The 19021-nt window shown below is 47.5% G+C and overlaps 6 protein-coding genes across 6 annotated transcripts; 3 read left to right on the top strand and 3 right to left on the bottom strand.

Moving 5' to 3' along the window:
- Nucleotides 1-822: 822 nt before the first annotated feature.
- Nucleotides 823-2181, top strand: EJ05DRAFT_533916 (kinase-like protein; the record flags this gene model as incomplete). The annotated part of the gene is made up of 2 exons (XM_033749144.1): nt 823-826; nt 1242-2181. The coding sequence occupies 2 exons, from the start codon at nt 823-825 to the stop codon at nt 2096-2098; spliced, it is 861 nt and encodes a 286-aa protein (XP_033595199.1). The 3' UTR covers nt 2099-2181.
- A 244-nt stretch (nt 2182-2425) lies between these two features.
- On the bottom strand, nt 2426-5229 carry EJ05DRAFT_458915 (putative ABC ATPase). Its single transcript, XM_033742563.1, has 4 exons — nt 4771-5229; nt 3439-4723; nt 2883-3388; nt 2426-2831 (listed from the first exon to the last, which is right to left on the bottom strand). The coding sequence occupies exons 1-4, from the start codon at nt 4849-4851 to the stop codon at nt 2478-2480; spliced, it is 2226 nt and encodes a 741-aa protein (XP_033595198.1). The 5' UTR covers nt 4852-5229; the 3' UTR covers nt 2426-2477.
- Nucleotides 5230-5669: 440 nt separating this feature from the next.
- EJ05DRAFT_446335 (MATE family multidrug resistance protein) lies at nt 5670-7773 on the top strand (the record flags this gene model as incomplete). The annotated part of the gene is made up of 4 exons (XM_033742227.1): nt 5670-6463; nt 6508-6856; nt 6909-7446; nt 7505-7773. The coding sequence occupies 4 exons, from the start codon at nt 5670-5672 to the stop codon at nt 7771-7773; spliced, it is 1950 nt and encodes a 649-aa protein (XP_033595197.1).
- A 1442-nt stretch (nt 7774-9215) lies between these two features.
- On the bottom strand, nt 9216-13095 carry EJ05DRAFT_471188 (uncharacterized protein). The gene is made up of 2 exons (XM_033742961.1): nt 12452-13095; nt 9216-12370 (listed from the first exon to the last, which is right to left on the bottom strand). Exons 1-2 carry the CDS (start codon nt 12897-12899, stop codon nt 9711-9713), a joined length of 3108 nt encoding a protein of 1035 aa, XP_033595196.1. The 5' UTR covers nt 12900-13095; the 3' UTR covers nt 9216-9710.
- A 1630-nt stretch (nt 13096-14725) lies between these two features.
- On the top strand, nt 14726-16803 carry EJ05DRAFT_481046 (aldehyde dehydrogenase). Its single transcript, XM_033744982.1, has 3 exons — nt 14726-15270; nt 15324-16211; nt 16304-16803. The coding sequence occupies exons 1-3, from the start codon at nt 14866-14868 to the stop codon at nt 16415-16417; spliced, it is 1407 nt and encodes a 468-aa protein (XP_033595195.1). The 5' UTR covers nt 14726-14865; the 3' UTR covers nt 16418-16803.
- Nucleotides 16804-17831: 1028 nt separating this feature from the next.
- Nucleotides 17832-18451, bottom strand: EJ05DRAFT_432181 (mitochondrial distribution and morphology family 33; the record flags this gene model as incomplete). Its single annotated transcript, XM_033741563.1, has 2 exons — nt 17832-18271; nt 18325-18451. Coding segments are annotated over 2 exons (567 nt in total), but the record flags the coding sequence as incomplete, so codon positions are not given.
- Between the last annotated feature and the right edge of the window lie 570 nt (nt 18452-19021).

Genomic DNA, 19021 nt, shown 5'->3' with positions numbered 1-19021 from the left:
TATAATATAAATACTATATAGAGGCGGACTCGAGCTAGACTATATAGAAGGTTTAAAATAACCCGGATACTATCCTAAGCTAATAGAGCCCTAAGAAGCTTAGCCGCGTTATATAGTTATAGATCTAGAATAAATAGAGAGAGGTACTTAAAGCCTAGTAGGCCTTCTAATAGGATAGGTATCTAGAATAGATCTAAGGGCCTTAGAAGAAACTAAGTAAATAGATATATAAAGGGCTAACGAAGGCCTAAGTATCTATACTCCTCTAAGCCTAAATAGGCGCTATAGGTCTCCTATATTACCTCTACTAGAGAGGCGTCCTAGATATATCTCTCTAGTATAAGGACTACGGCCGGAGAGGTATAATATACTACTACCTCGCGACGTACTCTAGTCTCTATACCCTAAGATAAGCCCTTATCTATATAACGAGGACCTCTAACATCACGCGATAGCTTAATAAGTACTCTAAGAATATCGCCCGATAGATACTTATATACCTTCCTCTCCCCTAGTTCTAGTAGACCTACGTATATATACCGGAAGAAGCCCGATATATACTAGAAGAACCCTAGTATACATCGGAAGAACCCCGGGAGAACCGCGATTATTAGTTAAGGGTAGCCCTTAACTAATAATCTCCGTATCTATACGTGCTACCTAAGGGTAAACTATTATAATATAGGCTATAGGCCTATAGATAGCCCCTAGGGCTATATATATATAAAGAACGAGAGGATAGATAGAGCGTAGTTATAGATATAAGGGAGTTTTTCCTATTTATAGGTTTCTTCTTATATAGTAGCTTAGACTAGAGAAGGCATGCGTCTATAGAGTGGTACTCTACCTAGTTTACTAATATTATTATTATTATTATTATTATTATTATTATTATAATATATTATATTACTAATTAACTTCTCTAAGTTATTCTAATACTAATCTACTAACCTTACTATTAATCTTAAAGAGAGCTAATAACCTCTATATAGATCTATCTACTCTCTTTTAGAACCTAAACTATAAGTTCTTTAGAAGTATATTAAAAAGAATCTTATATAAGAATAGATTAGACCTAGTATAAGCTTTCTCATGTAACTAACTATGGACAAATGGATAGACGTAACCTAGTAGGACCAAGGGACGACCTAGAACACTGTGATTAGCTGCAGCGAGATTCCCGAATGCCCTTTCTATACAGTTCCCTTGTCTTTAAGTCTCGATGACTAGTACCGGTATAGGTACTGACATTCCCTGCTGCGCCTGTAGCTGGTCTTCAACACGTCAGCATTCTTGTCGCTATGAGAGCCATGTGAAGCTGGTCTACGGAGTCAGCGACCGTGGTGTCTGGTCCGTAGGGTCTAAATTGATCCTGAAGGAGAGATCAAACCAGCCACCGGATAATGAAGCTCCTAATATTCGTCTAATACAAGAGAAGACTACAATCCCGGTGCCTAGCATCGTTGAAGAATGGACTGAAAGCAATGGACGACATTTTACAGTCATGCATCGCGTCCCTGGGACTACGTTACAAGCAATGTGGAGCAAGCTCTCAAGAGATGACAAAGAACGTATCGCAGTACAAACAGCCGAGTCTCTCCAACAGCTTCGGCAGCTCCATTCCCATCACTTGGCGAGTGTGGATATGAAGCCGCTATACTCGGCTTTCCTCTTTCCACCCGACTATGGCATCCCTCATGGCCCCTTCGCCTCCGATGATGACCTCTGGGCTGAATTAAAAAAAGCTCTGAGAGGAGTACCCGAGAAGGCTTGTCAGCGTTTGCGACAACGAATGCCTTCTACAGGCCCTTTCACTTTTACTCATGGGGACTTAAACAGTGGTAACATCATGGTGGAGAACGGCAATCTCACAGGTATTTTGGATTGGGAGGCAAGTGGGTACTTCCCCGTATGGTGGGAATATACTGCCGCTGGAATTGGTCTTGGATCGGAAGACAAAGAATGGAAGACGATCTTACGCAAACATATGGCACCACACGAAGATGCACGCGGGTTTTGGCTTGATTTCTACTCGATTTCCAAATTTCCGGATCTAAAACCACACGGACAAGCGTTACTAGAAGAACTACTCATCTGAAAATGAGCAAATACAAGTATTTTTAAATTTAAATGGCCTAGTACATAAGGTCTAGAGCTTGAACTATAATGACCGTTATTCCTATTCCAATTCGCGAATTCAAATCATCGGTCTACCCTACCCTCGCTATTTTGTCGTGCTTACGAGAATGGTTCGCAGCACAGCGCTTCACTAATCCTGACCTGGTGGTTAGGTGGTAGAGTTTCTTGAGGTCCTTTATCAATGGTACTTACTGTTCAAGCGATGGAGCTGCTGCCTGGTGCTATATGCTGCTACCTGGTACTATATAATAGCTGCTGCTTAGTACTAGGGACTTATAATATGTATCGTCTGTATATATAATACTTTTAAGGTTATATTTCTGGACTTATTTAACATATTACACGAATAGCTTATCTAGTCGCGGTCCTAGGCTCTGCTCAAATTGCCAGACCCCAGACTCTTGTATCATCAAATTTGCATTCTTGAGGGCATAAGTAGCACGAGCTGTTCGCGGTTTTCCCTCATCGTCGCTGGACATGTCATCAATATCACTCGAGCCTAGGGATTTGTCACCTTCAATCACCGCTTTCATCATAAAACGATCGTGAGTGACTAGTATCACCGCGCCACTGAAAGACTGTAGTGCTTTGCTTAAAGCTTTGACTGTATAAAGATCCAGATGAGTTGTAACTTCATCTAGGACCAGTAAATGTGGATGGTCCCAAACGATGCATGCAAGGGCAAGTCGCACCTAATGGACTGATCAGCCTGTGCAGATCACAGAAAAGTCATGACGTATTACCAGTTGCCCTCCAGACAGATTTGCAACGGGGACCTCAGAGGCAAGACGCCCAGGCAATCCGAACGAACCAAGCAGTGCACGCATATCACTTTCATCCATTACCTCGGCAGACACAGATGCCAGTTTCGCGAGTGACGTCAGCTCGGGGCAATTCTGTCCTTCAGCACGTAGCTCTTCAACTATGGGCTGGGAGTAGTGTCCGATCTTGAGGCGAGGATGGTAAGTGCTTGTGCCTGATTTTGGCTTGATTCGATTTGTAATGAGTCGAATCAGGGTGGTTTTACCCGAACCATTGAGGCCTATTACTCCAGTACGTGAACCGATATGTATATTGAGGTTAATATCACGAAGAATGAAATCTTTGTTCGACGTGTAAGAGAATGAAACATTCTGAAGGGACACCAGTGGCCCAGGAAACCGAAGTTCACGTGGTTGAGGTAGTAATATGCTCGTTGTCCTTTCTTCCGGCGGGATATCGATTTCTCGTCGATTGCTTAGATGGTATCCTAGTAACATGCTGAGTATCGTGATACATCCTCACACATGGAATACATACCCGCAAGATCACGATTCAACTTGAACCGACCACCTTTAGCATTGACTTGCATACCAGATCTCTCATCGAGTCGCTTCTGCCGTGAAGCCGCCTGTCGTAGTTTATTGTCATCACCAGACTTTTTTCCGGCTCTTATGTTTTGAGAAATTGTCTTCGACATGTGCGCTTTCTGGCGATCCTGGGCATCATTCATGGACGTGAGATACTTTCTCCTCGACCTAAGATCATGTTCGTACTCGGTTATATTACCATCGAAGTATAGTAGAGATTGATCCTTGAGGACAATCACCTCTTCACATATGCTATCCATAAAATCTCGATCATGCGATACAATCACAAACGTACGCGTTGACCGAAACCGTATACTGATCAAATACCTTTGTAACCAGATGATACCAAGCATATCCAGGAAGTTAGTTGGTTCATCCAGAATTATGATATCAGCGTCCTGGAGGAGCACGCTGGCCAGAAGGCATCGCATTTGCCACCCACCCGATAGGTTCACGACCGGAGTCTGAAGTTCCTTGTTGGAAAACCCGAGTGCAGTTAACATATCGAGCGCTTTGCTATCAATATCAGCAGTCTTTATCTCGTCAAGCTGGGATTGAAGTTCTGCTATTCTCTCGGCCGCTTTTTCGAGTTCATGCTGGCATTCGACTGAGTGAAGGGATGGTTCTTCAGAATCAATCTCCTTACCATATTCTGCGACAGTCTTTTCCAGAGCGAGAAGTTCCTTTCGAGCTTCCGAGCCTCGAGAGCCACTCCTAAGAGTAGCATTCTTACGTGATTCTGTAAGAGCAGCTTGCAGTTCGTGATAGCGTAGCATATGATATGCTTTGAGCTGGGACCGCTCGTCTAGCCCTTCCTCCGCAGCCCGGAGCGTGTCTAGCTTCGATTCGATATCGATCTTGGTCGTATTGCTCTGGATCACGTATTCTAAGGCGTTGTGCTGCATGGATGGGCCTGTGGATCCATTAAAAGTGATCCGTGCGGATGGCCCTGATTTCGTCTGCCTGTCCGACACATATTGTTGTAGCAAAGCTATCTTCGTGGCGGAAGATAACCCTGGGATAAGCTTTGCAGCCATTGCGTGCAGCAAAGTGGATTTGCCGGTTCCATTGCGACCCAAAAGACCATAGTGGACTCCGGATTTTAATTTCAAGTCTGCATCAACCAATATGTCAAGAGCCGGGGCCGATTTGTCCTTGATTTTCGCAGTCTTGGCACGAGTCCCAACAGAGGCGCATTTTGGGATAATGGAAAGGTTGAGCTTCTGTATGGCCACCTGTGCGCTTCAGCAGATGAGTATAGTACCCATTTCGTTGAACATACCTCGGATGATCTTCTGTCTGCTAGGAGATGAAACCTCGTCTGTTGGCATGTAGCAACAATAGTTGATGTTGACGCGATCATGATGGGTCACGTGACTGGCGAGAATTAAAAATCGAGAGATATAACGAATGAAACAGGAATGAGCGCTACTATCTCTTAAATACAGCATCTTCACCTGCATCTCTGATCGGCACAGAGCCCCTATCATTATTTGAGCCATTGTACAGTATCCGAGATTCGAGCCAGGAATCGAGGGTGTAGTACTTCGCCACTGGGATTAAACATTATGATTCAGAATGAGCCTTTACCGAACAAGGACACTGAAAAAGTCACTAGTGGGACTGTCAGCATGGGCGTAACGGTAACAAGGGTTCCGTCGTCGTCGTTGCGTGAGCTAGAACCCAACCATCATGAGACAATGTGAATAGATGGAGAAACTCCTGTGACTGACCTCCACGGCGTTGTTTGAGGTTGCTTCCCTGGACAATCGGATAACCTATTAGCTATGAATGGTACGGGCCCAGGATCCATTCATGGATAATTACCTGTGCCTCCCACAGCCCCGCACGAAACCCCAGCGCAGCATCCATAATATTAGCATCATTATACCCGGCTCATATATAAATATATACATATACCTTCGTTGGAAGTCGATTTATCTTTGCAGCCAGCCTGAACCACCTCATCCTACATCATCCCGTCCTAGTCCAGCCCCACCAACAGACCATTCCCTGGTAGCTCCACCGCACTATAACCGCACCACGATACCCGATCCATCGTCTAAATGGATTCCACTCAGTCGGAGTCACTTCACGAGCTTATTGCCCTCGACACAATCACTCTTTCGTCTCTCGAACCACCATAGCCATTGATTGACGAGGTCCATGCCACAAGTCACCATGTCAGAGCCACCTCCTGTTCGTGCGCGCGGCAACAGTGCTTCACACACTTCCCAGCTACACACCTATCTCTCCTCATCGCCAATTGCTGCAGCTAGCATAGCACAGGACATCTCCGACCAGTATGATACAGGGGACCTTGATGGGGACGGAGATTCTGATACAGACTCCATCAACCAACCGCTGGGGCATTGTTTGGCCGAATCGTATCGACGACCTAGTTATATCGCGACAGGCCCCCGCTCTACTATTACCGCGAACAAGCTCGAACATGTACATCTATCGAAAGCAGAGAGAGAAGTAGCGAGGAATGAAGAAAGAAGTCTGCTTAGGGACAACAATATAATACCACCAAAACATCCCAGACGATCCAGCGATAGTACTATGGCACAAAAGCTCAAATCACAACTGTCCTTTGGTCGTCTGAGGAAGGTGCAGAGTGTTCCAGATGAGGAAAGTAGACGAGCCGAGCACGAGTACCTAAACAGAGCAGTGAACGAAGATACACCACTGATTGGTGACCCTTCAAGACCCTATGGAGGTATCGACAATCCCAGCTTGATCGACCGGACTTGGGAGAGTGCGGTACTTGCAGGCAAGATTCAGACGACGTGGCAGAGGGAGTCTAAGGTCCTGGCGAGATATTCGAGATCGCTGATTCTCACGTTCCTACTGCAATACTCGCTGACTGTCGCGAGCATTTTCACAGTTGGCCACATCGGGAAGGTAGAGCTTGGCGCTGTGTCACTCGCCAGTATGACCGCTAACATTACCGGCTACGCCGTGTACCAAGGGTAAGTTCACAATTCGATTTGCAAAATAATTCTCACATACCTAGGCTCGCGACTAGCTTAGATACCCTGGCTGCTCAGGCGTATGGTTCTGGTCACAAAAAGTTAGTTGGCTTGCAGCTACAGCGCATGGTGTATTTTCTTTGGACAATCACAATCCCAATCGCGATAATATGGCTTCTCGGTACACAGATTCTCGAAGCTATAGTACCAGAGAAGGAAACCGCACGCCTCGCTGGACTGTATCTCAAGATTCTTTTGATCGGAGCCCCCGGCTATGCAGCATTTGAGAGTGGAAAGCGTTATGTACAGGCGCAAGGGTTATTCTCAGCCACAACATATGTTTTACTCATTTGTGCACCCACGAATGCTTTGATGAATTACTTATTCGTCTGGGTTGGTTTAGTCACAGACATGTATTCACACACATTTGCTAATTGATACCTAGGTGTTCGGGTGGGGTTTCGTTGGGGCGCCAATTGCTGTCGCTGTCACCGAGAACCTCCTCCCTCTCTGTCTCTTCATCTACGTTTATTTCGTCCACGGCATGGAATGCTGGGGAGGGTTCTCTAAGCGTGCCTTTCGAAATTGGTGGCCGATGATCAAGCTTGCTCTACCGGGATTAGTCATGGTTCTCGCGGAATTCTTGGCCTTCGAAATACTAACTCTGTCTGCGAGTTGGTTCTCTACGAGCCATCTAGCTGCGCAAAGCATCCTCAGCACAGTCGCAGCACTCACCTTTCAAATCCCATTCCCGATGAGCATCGCCGCCAGTACACGTATAGCCAATCTTATTGGTGCAACACTTGCAGAGCCTGCAAGGATGGCTGCAAAAGTCGCCATGGTAGCTGCTGTCTTCGTGGGAGTACTGAATACAACCTTGTTAAGCAGTCTGAAGGCGTACATTCCGAGGCTATTCACGTCAGACCCAGAGGTTATTGATCTTGTCGCCGGTGTACTGCCGATATGTGCGGCATTCCAACTCTGTAAGTCGATTATCAGATCATATGTGGTTAAGCGATCTCGGAACTGACACAACTGTAGTTGATTCTATTGCTACCAATTGCAATGGTATACTACGCGGCCTAGGGCGACAAGAGATTGGTGGATACGTAAGCTTGTTTGCGTATTACATCGTTGGGCTACCAATATCATTTGGTACCGCTTTTGGTCTTGGCTGGGAGCTTCACGGTCTCTGGGCTGGACCAGCCATTGGGTTGGCCGTTGTCGCGCTAATCAACAACATCTTCATTTGGCGAACGAGCTGGGATCGAGCTGTGCAAGAAGCAAAGAAACGCAACAGCCAAGGCTAATACTACAATACAATGCTTTCAGCTGATAGCCCATCACCAGAACAGGGTCCACCTGCTTGAACTATTCAATCGACAGAAGCCTTGAGAAATCAATGGCGCCGAAATGCAAATAGGAGCGCCACGCCGAGTTGTAAAGTGAAAAGGCTTGTAAGTCAGTAGATCGTAGATCCGGCCTGTACATGCTTGAAGACGGTGCACCCGATATACTCGGTAAAAGCACCCGAATTGATGCCCCAATGAAAGTGCAACAGTTGCCTTAGCACGAAACGCGCTTACAATTCCATCAAGTTTGAACGCACTATCACCCTCAAGGATAGCTCTGCCCGGTCGCAGCCTCAATTAGCACAGTTTGCATCGATCCTGCGTTGTACTGTAAGCTAGTTGCGCAAGTATTGGCATATAGATCTTGTCAGATGTGCTCCGTCATACGGGTTCACTTGTATTGGGCGAACAAGGTACAGGTAGGAGCTGACGAGTTCTGACGGCTCCTGAGTTTTGATACGAAGTAGACAACCTTCTCAGGTTGGCGATCGAAAGGCACCCTGTACCACGGAATATAAGAAGATCCACTGGACGCACGCTGTGCTGACCGGACGTGACTTAATATGAAACAAAATATAGCAGCTGCCTGGCAAAGCCCTATTGCGCGACAGGACAAAGGCCTGCAACTGGTGAGAACAACGGGAGCGGTTCGCACATCCTCATCCTGTGATTGCTCCTAGGGCACCAGCAAATTGTTACTGCTCCCACCTCTAGATGCTAGAATGTTATTCAGGGGTGAACAATCTCTTATCAGGATGGATGCATATGCCTGTTACAGCCGTCATACTGGCACTCTGCAAGCCTTTTTCTAGGCTGTGACTCGTAACTCATGCGAAGAGAACTGGTACTGGATATTGGCGGTCCTCTATGGATCTAGTCATCTCGCTGCTTTGGGTGCCCTGGCTGTCCCATGAGCAGTATGCGATTTTAGGCTAAATTCCAGCTGTACATCCCCATGCCCGGGAGTGTCAAGTTGAGTCTAGGGCGAGCGGGTGGTAGGTCCTGGCGATGGCAACGAATGCCACGAGGAAAGCACTCTTTGGTGGGTCCTCTGTTTCCAGAAGAGATCGGTACCAGGTTAATTTACCCTTAGTTGGAGAAATGTACCATAGCTATTGGCTGAGTCATAGAATGCCGAGATCTTCACAGGCACGATAGGGTTGGGGGGGGTGGTTATAGGTAACGGGTCGTTGCGGTCAGCAAAACATTATACGCCACTACTATTGGAGGTGAAGTAAGTCACATCTCTTAAGCTATTATATGCATTGGGTTGGCCTAGAGCGGGTCGCGGACCGTTGGATATGTTTAAAATTACTGCTGCTCGAGTTATAGTCTAGAGTCGTTGATCGTTTCCACGCCCATATTTTGATCTCATTGCAGATTCCGGAGTTCATGTTTACAGGGTGCAAACCGATATTCGAATATAATTCTTCACGTTCAACTCTCCTAGACTGTTTCCGTGGACCAGTTTCATATCTTTGGCAGACTGTTGTTATTCGACAAAAGACGCAGAATCAGCCAACAAACATTCGCACCCATGTATATGCCATAACATCCATGCCACCATGCTATTGATATTGGTACAGGTGTGCTCAGCTTGCGTTCACACTAACGACAACCCACCCTGGGTATATCGAACACTATAGTACATGAGAGTGAAAGAAGGATCTAGTAGTAGACAATGAGAATGAGAAAATGCACCGGCCTGATTAGGCCCATCATTTGCGCTTCTGGGGGCCTACCGGATCCATCCGAAATCGTATCACTATCACTCATTTACCGCATGAATATGCAGTGTATCTATCGTTAATATATCATGACTGTAGGAGCATGATGACGTTTCCATATGATGGTAATATAGCCATGGTTTCGATCATAGCGCGAGTCCACTTCCATCACCTGTCCAACGGTACAAAGCTAAGACCTCGCGTCGCCGCAACTGTTGTTCCCCTGAGTCGCCTAGCCCGCGAACCTGCATCAAAGCGGACCGCATGACTTTTCGGAAATTCCTCTACGTCAAAAGTCAGCAATGATAGAACAAGAGATGTGCCGATCGCACAGTTGCCTCCAATGAAGAGATGCAATATGGAAGCATGCTCAGGTGACAAGTGAATTGGATGACACACCTGATATTCTGTATTAAGTGTAACGACACACACTTCATGAGCGCGGACGATAGTTTCGCAAGCCTCAACAATACTGGGAGTTGCCCCTTCCTGTAACTTATCTGCAATCAGAAGTAGTAAGAAGCTCCCTTGCAGTAGATAGATTCCGAAGAAGAAAGGCATGAAACTTAGATCTGGGTCACAGTCCAATATGTTGCGTATGGCCTTTGCCGCATCGACCGCGTGGCCCGTAGCTGTTACAAATGCTTGTGATGAGATCCACAGGTCGTTGTCGTCAAGGAGTGAGATTGGGTCCCATTTGCCATTAAGCAGTATATGAAGTGTGTGCATGACATGGGTGCCATAGACGACGACAATCTTGGTTTGCAATATTTGGTCGGTAGTCCTGGAGCTGGAGGAGTGAATAGAATGAGTAGAGGGACTGTGCACTTCGGCATTATGACTGCTACCGTTCGCAGCTTCGTCGTGCTTGAGGCTACCACAGAATCGTTCCTCGAAGTGCTGAAGGCTGTGCTCATATGCTTCAAGCTGTTGTGTTATCTCAGCGGCCTGTTCGTCCCATTCACGGCCGTTGCGATTTCTTAGTCCGAATCGAGGATGATTGCGGGCATGATTAAGATCGACTATGCCCCCTAATATTGTCATGAGGGGCAAGAAATATCCGAAGATACTGTGTCCAGTACAGTGAAATGTCGGTCCTCGTTGTCTAAGATAGTTTGAATTTGGATCTGTCGAGCTGGATTCTGGGATGTAGAACTCTCCACTTTGCCACACACAGTCATCGACTGGCTGTAACAATCCATCACACTCTAAGTCTAGGAGGAAAAGGGGCCGATTGTAGCATAAAGCCAGATGTCTGTCCATGATGTAGAGAAGCCACCAGATTCTTCGTCGCTCTTCACGCTCCTCTTCAGAATAGCATCCCGGTTGATCCTGGATATGTCCTATATCAGATACATCGATTTCGATACCGCCAGGTACATCATCTTCACGCTGTTCAGGGTGTAAGTCATGTACCACGACGGTATTTGGAGGAAGCTCGCGTCCGAGTTTTAGCTCACGTGCTAAGGACCATGCTGCATTCCACCATCGAAGACTGGCTGCCTTGTATTCACTTGCAGAGACTACAATTGCCAAATGCATATAAGTTATAACGTCGTCCAAGTTACCAGCAGCACCTGGAGAGCCATTTATCTCGCTAGATTGACCAGACATGGCAACCCCAAAGCCGCCTAATGCGACCCCATTGACGACCGTGTTTGCAGCGTAGCTGGGAGCAGTGTCATTCGTAGCAACCGGAGAATGAATGAGGGGCCTGAGTAGACTGATGGTGAGCTCAAGCAGCTTCTGGCAGATCTTGCCACGAGCTGACGGTGGAGTGGTAAGAAATGGGGACTCGCTGGTCTGCGCTCCTATCCACAGTATGCTTGCAAGTAAAGCTGGACTGCATGCTCGGGGATTCATCTGACGAAGGAAGGATCGCTTGCGTAAGACGTAACCAAGTACATATGGGGATAAGGGCCGAATGAATGCGCACGACGAGCTTTGAAAGTACAGCTCTAGCAGATCACAGGATATTGAAGTTGGTAGTAGACCATTGAGGTGAGGCAAGAGAGGTTGGAGGACCGGGTATCGAAGGCCTTGAGTCGGAATGTGGGTTGTATTTCCGTACATTCCTGTAGATGGGGAGCCTATATTGTACCAGGCGGGAGACCCCCCTGTAGAGGCGCTCTTGAGAAAGCTTGTCGATATTGGCGATTCGCCTGGTGGCAATTGGAAGACGTTCTGGTGTTGTATCTCTCTCGAAGGACTGATGATATATGGATCTTCTGGATACACATGGGTGTGTTCTTTGCGCATAACCGAATTGGTGATAAATCCAGTAGTGGATTGATCATTGTGCCCTTCGTTGACAGCTGCATGTGAACTCATCATACTCCCAGAAAAGTCTTCAAGATGACCGTACCCGTTTAGTGCCATCGAAACATCGTTCGATAGTCGAGGGTCTACGTTGGACATCTGATGAGATTGGGGATGATGATGGTGACGTTGTAGCATACCACCCACAGGAATACTGTCAGCTCCTGATAGACTGACTGATCGAGACACAGGCGAAGTTACGTTGTACGATCGGTCATGGTCATTGGAAGGACCTCGTGACCTGCTTTGATGTAGAAGTTGTGAAGGTAAGTCGCGGTCTTGCTCTGGAGCGGCAGAACTGTCACGAAAGGCAACCTCGTCGCCGTCTTGGTCAACGGACGAAGAGCATGCTGTCGCACGGGGACTCGTTTGGAATGTTCCATCGTGTTTTGAACCAGACGTAGACACGGTAGCATTTACGGCTGCCGCCTGTTGAATAGCAATGTCCTTTCGTGACGCTTTCCCGCGCTTCTTTCGTTCGCGAACATATTCGCACGTCAAAACGAACTCTTCCAAGGGATTAGCACATTTACCGCGCTCGCTGTTTCCTCTCGCTCTGACCAGGGATTTGGGAACAAGGCTTGACCTACCAACACAATGAGCGCATGGGGATTTGCCATCACATTTCGTTCGAAGTTGGTTGCACTGATCGCAAGCTCGGGATATCCGGCGACGTACAGAGGCTGCGGCCATGGCTCTTCCAGCTCGGGCCTGTGTCATGATTACATTTCCGAGAGTCTGAGGCCCTGCTGCTGCTAAAAGCCCAGGTCCTGACCCCAACTCTAGGTAGTATGGGTATTGGCGATGCTTTACGAAGGCATTTTCAATGGGTCTTGGGTGTTTCTGATGCTGTTCGAATTGGTAAGAGTGCTGAGAGGAGTGTGCAGGGACATCGAAGCCGGCATGAGCCATATGGAGTGGAGCGAAGTATGCATGTCCATCCACATGGTCATGGCCGAGTGAACCTGGGCCTGAGGACGGAATATGAATGTGGCCGAGGGCCGGGGGAAAGTCATGGTGAGCAGTTGAAGAGAGCATGCGAACGGCATGAGTATGGATGGATTAGTCTCAGCCACGGCTTGTCCAAGCGCTGACTCGGGACGCTATGTGGGTAGGAGGCGGGGGTGGAGCTGGAAATATCCCACGAACGAAATGGATGTACCGTAGATGTACTTTGTACCGACAATACTATCCTACGAGCTCGATGGATAGGGCTGTATATAGAGGTTGGGAGAGTCCAGGAGGGAAGTTTGGTGTTTTGAAAATGAGCAGTCTTGCTGGCTTGGTTCAGTCTTCAGATCTGAGTGCCTGGCAATAGCAGATATAGAAGATGTAACAAACCTTAGGGGCATAACAATAATAACGCGAGGGATTGGATCATGGAGTACCCAGGGTACATGGCATGGGACACATAATATGGGGTACCGGGCTAGGTTGAGTCTTCCAGAGCATCATTATCATCAACACCCACCATTTATTTCAGGCCATTCAGACGTAGCGGGCCAGCTGGAGGTCAATCTTTCTCCATAGCATGCAAGGAGTGTTATTATGGTCTGGTCATCTATGTGTGTGGTGCTGCGTGCATTCGTGTATTCTCACTCCCTGTCCCCCTCCCCCCCTCCTTCTGCACTTCCCCGCAAGAGTCTCTTGCACCAACGTAGAGCTACCTAGATCATAATTAGTCTGTGCCACTCATTCTCACTGCGTGTCATGAAGGAGCCGCAGCCCTGGTTCATGCCACATTACAAGCGCCGTGTCTTTCGTAGCTAAGATATGCACAGGCATAGAAGGCATTACTATGTACTATGTACATATTACAATTACGCTGAGCCACTACAACGCGCTTTGCACGCCGTTGCCATCAAGCCGCTACTAATCACATCCATGCATATTAGCGACTGGTCCTATCCCTGCTCATACCACTGTTCATATCGTGACCAAGTGGAGCATCGCTCGCGTACCTTTCTCTGCCTCTGTCTTCGCCGGTGGCCAGAGTCGATGGTGTCGTTTCCTTTTGCCCGGAATTTGTGTGAGAAATCATGTAGATCATGCGGCGAACCGCGTCTGTGCTCCCCTGCTATGTCCTCCTGCATTGGAAACTTCCATATTGTTCTAGTGCCTGCCCAAAAGATACATTTCCATTAATAACGCCAGGAGAAGGTCTATTTTGTTGTTACAACAAGTCTTTCCATATCGTAAGGGGTGTTGACACTGGTCCAGTTACCTTCGAATGTCGGAACGTAGAAGGTGAAGACAATGATTAGTGGCCATCGCTAACCGTTTCGTTTGTACTTTGGACTCTCTAAGCGAAAGAGAATGTCTGACATGGGCAGGCAGCAATGGATAATAGCCTTGTGTAGAATAATCACATGGATGAATACATGATCTGGCCGACAACCGCTTCGTGTTTTCTAACAGACACCAGTCACAGGCACAGTCATCGTCTTCATGATTATGTTGGACTGGTGCTGTGCCAATGTGATTCCATGCTCTTCTTGCATCTTATCGTGTCGTGGGTTGCGCTCGGGTTCGTGTTCTGCTCTCGATCAACATGCTGCCGCCATTAGTATTGCGTGGTGCTTACTGCAGTAGTGTCACATGATAAGAAGGTGTCGGTATAGGTGTCGTCTATAGTTTTGATCAAGTGAATAAGTCGACTTATGCTTACTTTGTTGTTCGACTTTAGGTTGTGACGAACCCTTTTGAGCACGAAGAGGAAATCTTAGGATGCACGTTAGTCGAGATATTATCAGCGCATATGTGATCATTAACGGCGTACTACTAGTCATGTCTTTGAGCTTTGCAGCTTCAGGGAGGGGGTACTGCGGGGCAGGACCGGGAGACCCTCCAGCTGCTGATGGCACCTTCCAATTGAAAGTTACGTCAGTGTCAACAATTCACACTCACCTCCGCAATCTTGGCTTGAGACATCGATATTCAATCACGAGCAAATCTGCATCCCGAGCGACGACATAAATCAAGCATACCTTTTGCTTCAGCAACTATGTCTGTTGAGACAATCACAACCATCTCTCCTGTCACGAACAAGCCCGTCGCTACACGTAGTGGCTTAAGTGATGCTGATATCGAGGCAATTCCTGAGCTTGCGACTGAAGCCTTCCAGTCATGGCGTAAGACGCCACTTAAAGAGAGACAAACTATTGTCAGGACTGCCCTTGCGTTGCTAGAGGGAAAGCAAGATGAGCTGGCGAAAGAGTTGACTGAACAGATGGGTAGGCCCATCGCGTATACCGCCAAAGAAGTTAGCACTGCTGTTGCTCGTGGTAGATACCTCCTGAAGATCAGCGACGAGGCTTTGAGTGATACAGATGGGGAGCCCGAGAAGGGGTTTAAGCGATACATTAAGAAAGTGCCAATAGGTCCTGTATTGGTGCTATTCGCTTGGAATGTAGGTCTTTCCATCTTGCTATCTAGTCAGTACAGATGGGCTTATTTTGGTAGTATCCCTACCTGATCCTCATAAATTCCATAATCCCGGCGCTACTTTCCGGGAACTCTATCATCCTCAAGCCATCCCCTCAAACGCCAACCGTCGTGGAGCAAATTGCCGTTATCTTCAAGAAGGCCGGGCTACCTGACAACATCATACAATATTTCCACAGTGGGTCGTTTACTCAGATAGAGACACTTATACGTGCACCTGCAATTCAATTGGTATGTTTCACTGGCTCGGTTGCCGGCGGATTGGCTGTACAACGGGCTGCTAGCGACCGAGTTGCAGTCCGGGTGGGCCTCGAACTGGGTGGGAAAGACCCGGCATATGTTAGATCGGATGTCGATGTGGCATGGGCTGCTGACGAGATCGTTGACGGAGCAATCTTCAATTCTGGACAGAGTTGTTGCAGCCTCGAAAGGATATATGTCGACGAAAAAATCCATGACCAATTTGTGTCGGCTGTGCAAGAAGTGTTAAAAGGCTACAAATTGGGAGATCCATTCGACAAAAACACCAATATTGGGCCTGTTGTATCGAAGAGATCGGTCGAGACCATTCGTATGCATGTCAAAGACGCATTAGAGAAGGGCGCAAAAGACATGACCCCTGAAAACGAGACATTCACGAGCCCACCAGGGGATGGCAATTATGTCGCACCCATCCTTCTCACCAATGTTGACCACAGCATGGTGGTGATGACCGAGGAGACCTTTGGACCTGTGATACCTGTCATGAAGGTGAAAGGTGATCAGGAAGCTATCAAGCTCATGAATGATAGTCAGTTTGGTCTTACCGCCAGCATCTGGACCAAAGATACCGACAAGGGCAATGAGATCGCTGAGGAAGTAGAAGCTGGAACGGTCTTTGTTAATCGTGCCGATTTTCCAAGCCCAGTAAGTATATACTGTTCTGTTGTCCCCAAGCCCTGTCTTCAAGTTCTACGCACTGCTCTCTCAGCCTAAGTACGTCAACTGACAAACTATAGGACCTCGCTTGGATTGGATGGAAGAATTCTGGTAAGGGCCAAACCCTTAGCAAGTTTGGCTTCGACCAGTTTGTGAAGCTCAAGAGCTACCACATCAAGCAATATCCAAAATGAGGGTACGAATGTAATGCAATGCCATCAATAAAACCCTAATGAGGCATGTCAGTGAACTTCACATCACTGACCTGTGAAGGATTACCTCGGCAAGGTATTTCCAAAGATTGGATGTACGTTTGCCATCACTTTCAAGGGTCTTCCAAGCATGGATGCAGATGTGGAAAAGATCGGAGATCTAGGTGGAACCTATGAAAAAGTTAAGAAAGATTTGTTAACTTAAGAACAATGAAAGTGGTCTTTCTACCGAAATGGAGTGCATCGAGATCTATAAGTGTCTTATCTAGAGCTATGAAAACCGCTGCGATTATGCTAGAAGTATGCTCTGAGTAGGGTAGTCGGCAGATCTTACCCAGTAGAAGACGAATATCCTTATAGACCAGCTTGCATAAAGGGGCACTCACAATCGTATTACTCATACGCCAGCACCAAGCATAACCCATCCTCCAGCTCCAGTGGCATAGTCCAGGCAGTGAGAGATTCATATGTGCTCAGACAGCAGACTTAGGGAGATGCTCAGTTGGTGGGCTACTTTTGCAAGCTGATCCTAGCAGCATCTGATCTGAGGGTATGTAACTTCATTAAGATGATCTGATGCCATGCATGAACATCATCAAGGCCGGCATTGATCAGATCAGGTATCTTCAAGCAGAACTTCACCTTGTGAACAGAATGAGCCACATCTGCACCGTGAATCGTGAATCGTGAATCTCGAGATTATTTTGAATTCGTAGCTGTTGATTACTTGCAGAATTGCAATCTCGAAGCCATCCAGCCCACGATTCCCATAGCACGCATGCGCCACACTCATACGGGTGTGAGTGCTAGCAAAACCTAAATCGCTTTGTTCTGAGGTATAAAGGGATGATCGTGCCTAATTGTGTGACAATTGGAGTAAAAAGGGTCCGTGAAATAATACGTCAATTTTGAGAGCTAGAATACAGTGAGTGTTCTTGGTATGTACAAGGTGCTTATAGATACTAGTTTAGGATGTAGATCTCATGAGTACAACAAGGAGACCGACCACAGCAGCACCCACCGTGAAGCCTTCTAAGACCCAGGTTGTAATATCTACCTGCCGTATAGTGACAGTACCTTCACTGAAGAGATCTGCAACAAAGGACTTGAGCTCTTCCACTCGGTCGTACGGTGTACGAGCTGTTGCTGCATCATTGAGAATTACTTGCGGTTCGTCTTCTCCCGTATCTGGCGTTGGCTCGGGATCAGCTTTGGGTTCGATGATCGGGCTCGTCTGGATGTTTCTATCAGTATCGGCCTCTGCTCCTCTGGAGTCTATCTCTACACCGCAGACTTCTTCCACAGTAACATTCGATGATTCAACGACTGAATCCACTGGGGTGTCAGGTGTATGGGCTGGTAGTTCTGCATTGGTGGATATCAAGACTGGTCGGTGTTCTTCGAGAGCAGATCGAATCTCACGGACTAATCTTTTCCGTCTCCAAGGCTCAAGCAAGGCAATTGAAGCGAGGAGTACTAGTACGTTGAAACCCATAAGGCCAAAGGTAACCCACGTGCTGTTTCGTCGAATTGTATCACTCCATATCTGTTCCTCGTGATACTGCTTCCTCTCGACCTTTTCCAATTGGGCTCGCGCCTCCTCTAGATCTCGCTCTGCTTGAGATACCTTGTCCTTTGCATTTTGAACAGCTTGGTCGTTTAAGTGCTCAGATCTCACCAACGACATATATCGCTCCAGATCTGAGTCTGACCACGAATGCTTGCGCTCAAGCAGTCCGACCACTTCCTTTTGCGACGTAGCTTTTTGAGCAAATGCTGCATCAAGGGCGTGCTTTGCTCCAACGATTGCGGCTCTCCTGGCTTTGACTTCGTCCTCTGAACGGCCCAATCAGCTTCTGCGGACCTGCCCTGAGTTCATCTAAGCCTACCTTGCTCCTTTATCTGCTGACGGAGCTCTTGTATACCAGAGTAGTCTGTTCCAGTGTAATTGTTGACCTTGTGTGTAAGGATGGCAATTCGTTCTTGAGCTTCCTCCATGAGCTGGGCTAGGCGTTTCGACGAATCCCATCTTTGCTGATCTCTACTAGAAGGAAGACTCTCTTCAGAGGCTGGAGAGGTAGCGCTAGGGGTAATTGATGAGATGGGAGCGTCTATCGGCGAGTCACGAGTGGTTTCCCTGGTGCTGTCCCGATCAGATTCTAATGCTTCCTCTGCTAATTTTGGCTCCACCTCCTGCTTCTTACTGTCGGCGTCGAGAGCACGCGTAGAGGCGTGGAAGGCGCGAAAGTTCTGCGCATCAGTGGGACATCGTTGCCAGAGTGCTGCAAGTGGCGTTGGTATCTGCGGCCGTGATGAGAGAGCTCTAAATTGGCGTCGAAGAGATGGTGGAGGATTCGTCGCGCGAGCGGGATTCAAGTGTGCCAGTGGCGCTCGCCCTGTCACTATGGAGAAGCAACTGAGATTCTTGGTGGAACGAGAGCCATACTGGACCAAGGGCCGCATGACTTGCTCGTTCTATACACTACGGCGAAAATGAATTGCGGTGTTGGACCAGACTTTTGCAACAACCGAGCTACGGAACGGCATCCGATCCGCCCACTAATTAGTACTGCCGGTACTTGGGTA

This window comes from Pseudovirgaria hyperparasitica (assembly GCF_010093815.1).
Source record: "Pseudovirgaria hyperparasitica strain CBS 121739 unplaced genomic scaffold EJ05scaffold_33, whole genome shotgun sequence".
NCBI lineage: Eukaryota > Fungi > Ascomycota > Dothideomycetes > Acrospermales > Acrospermaceae > Pseudovirgaria > Pseudovirgaria hyperparasitica.
This window is presented reverse-complemented; position numbering and strand designations above follow the sequence as displayed.

What these genes read in the sequence shown, in the direction of transcription:
- EJ05DRAFT_458915 (XM_033742563.1), bottom strand. Translation starts at nt 4,851, where the DNA reads ATGATCGCGTCAACATCAACTATTGTTGCTACATGCCAACAGACGAGG. An exon ending in CAGACAGAAGATCATCCGAG is followed by an intron (nt 4,724 to 4,770) that starts GTATGTTCAACG and finishes TGAAGCGCACAG; the next exon opens with GTGGCCATACAGAAGCTCAA. An exon ending in GTTGAATCGTGATCTTGCGG is followed by an intron (nt 3,389 to 3,438) that starts GTATGTATTCCA and finishes GCATGTTACTAG; the next exon opens with GATACCATCTAAGCAATCGA.
- EJ05DRAFT_471188 (XM_033742961.1), bottom strand. Translation starts at nt 12,899, where the DNA reads ATGCTCTCTTCAACTGCTCACCATGACTTTCCCCCGGCCCTCGGCCAC. An exon ending in CCCATGCGCTCATTGTGTTG is followed by an intron (nt 12,371 to 12,451) that starts GTAGGTCAAGCC and finishes ATCCCTTGGAAG; the next exon opens with AGTTCGTTTTGACGTGCGAA.
- EJ05DRAFT_481046 (XM_033744982.1), top strand. Translation starts at nt 14,866, where the DNA reads ATGTCTGTTGAGACAATCACAACCATCTCTCCTGTCACGAACAAGCCC. An exon ending in TGGTGCTATTCGCTTGGAAT is followed by an intron (nt 15,271 to 15,323) that starts GTAGGTCTTTCC and finishes TTATTTTGGTAG; the next exon opens with TATCCCTACCTGATCCTCAT. An exon ending in GTGCCGATTTTCCAAGCCCA is followed by an intron (nt 16,212 to 16,303) that starts GTAAGTATATAC and finishes GACAAACTATAG; the next exon opens with GACCTCGCTTGGATTGGATG.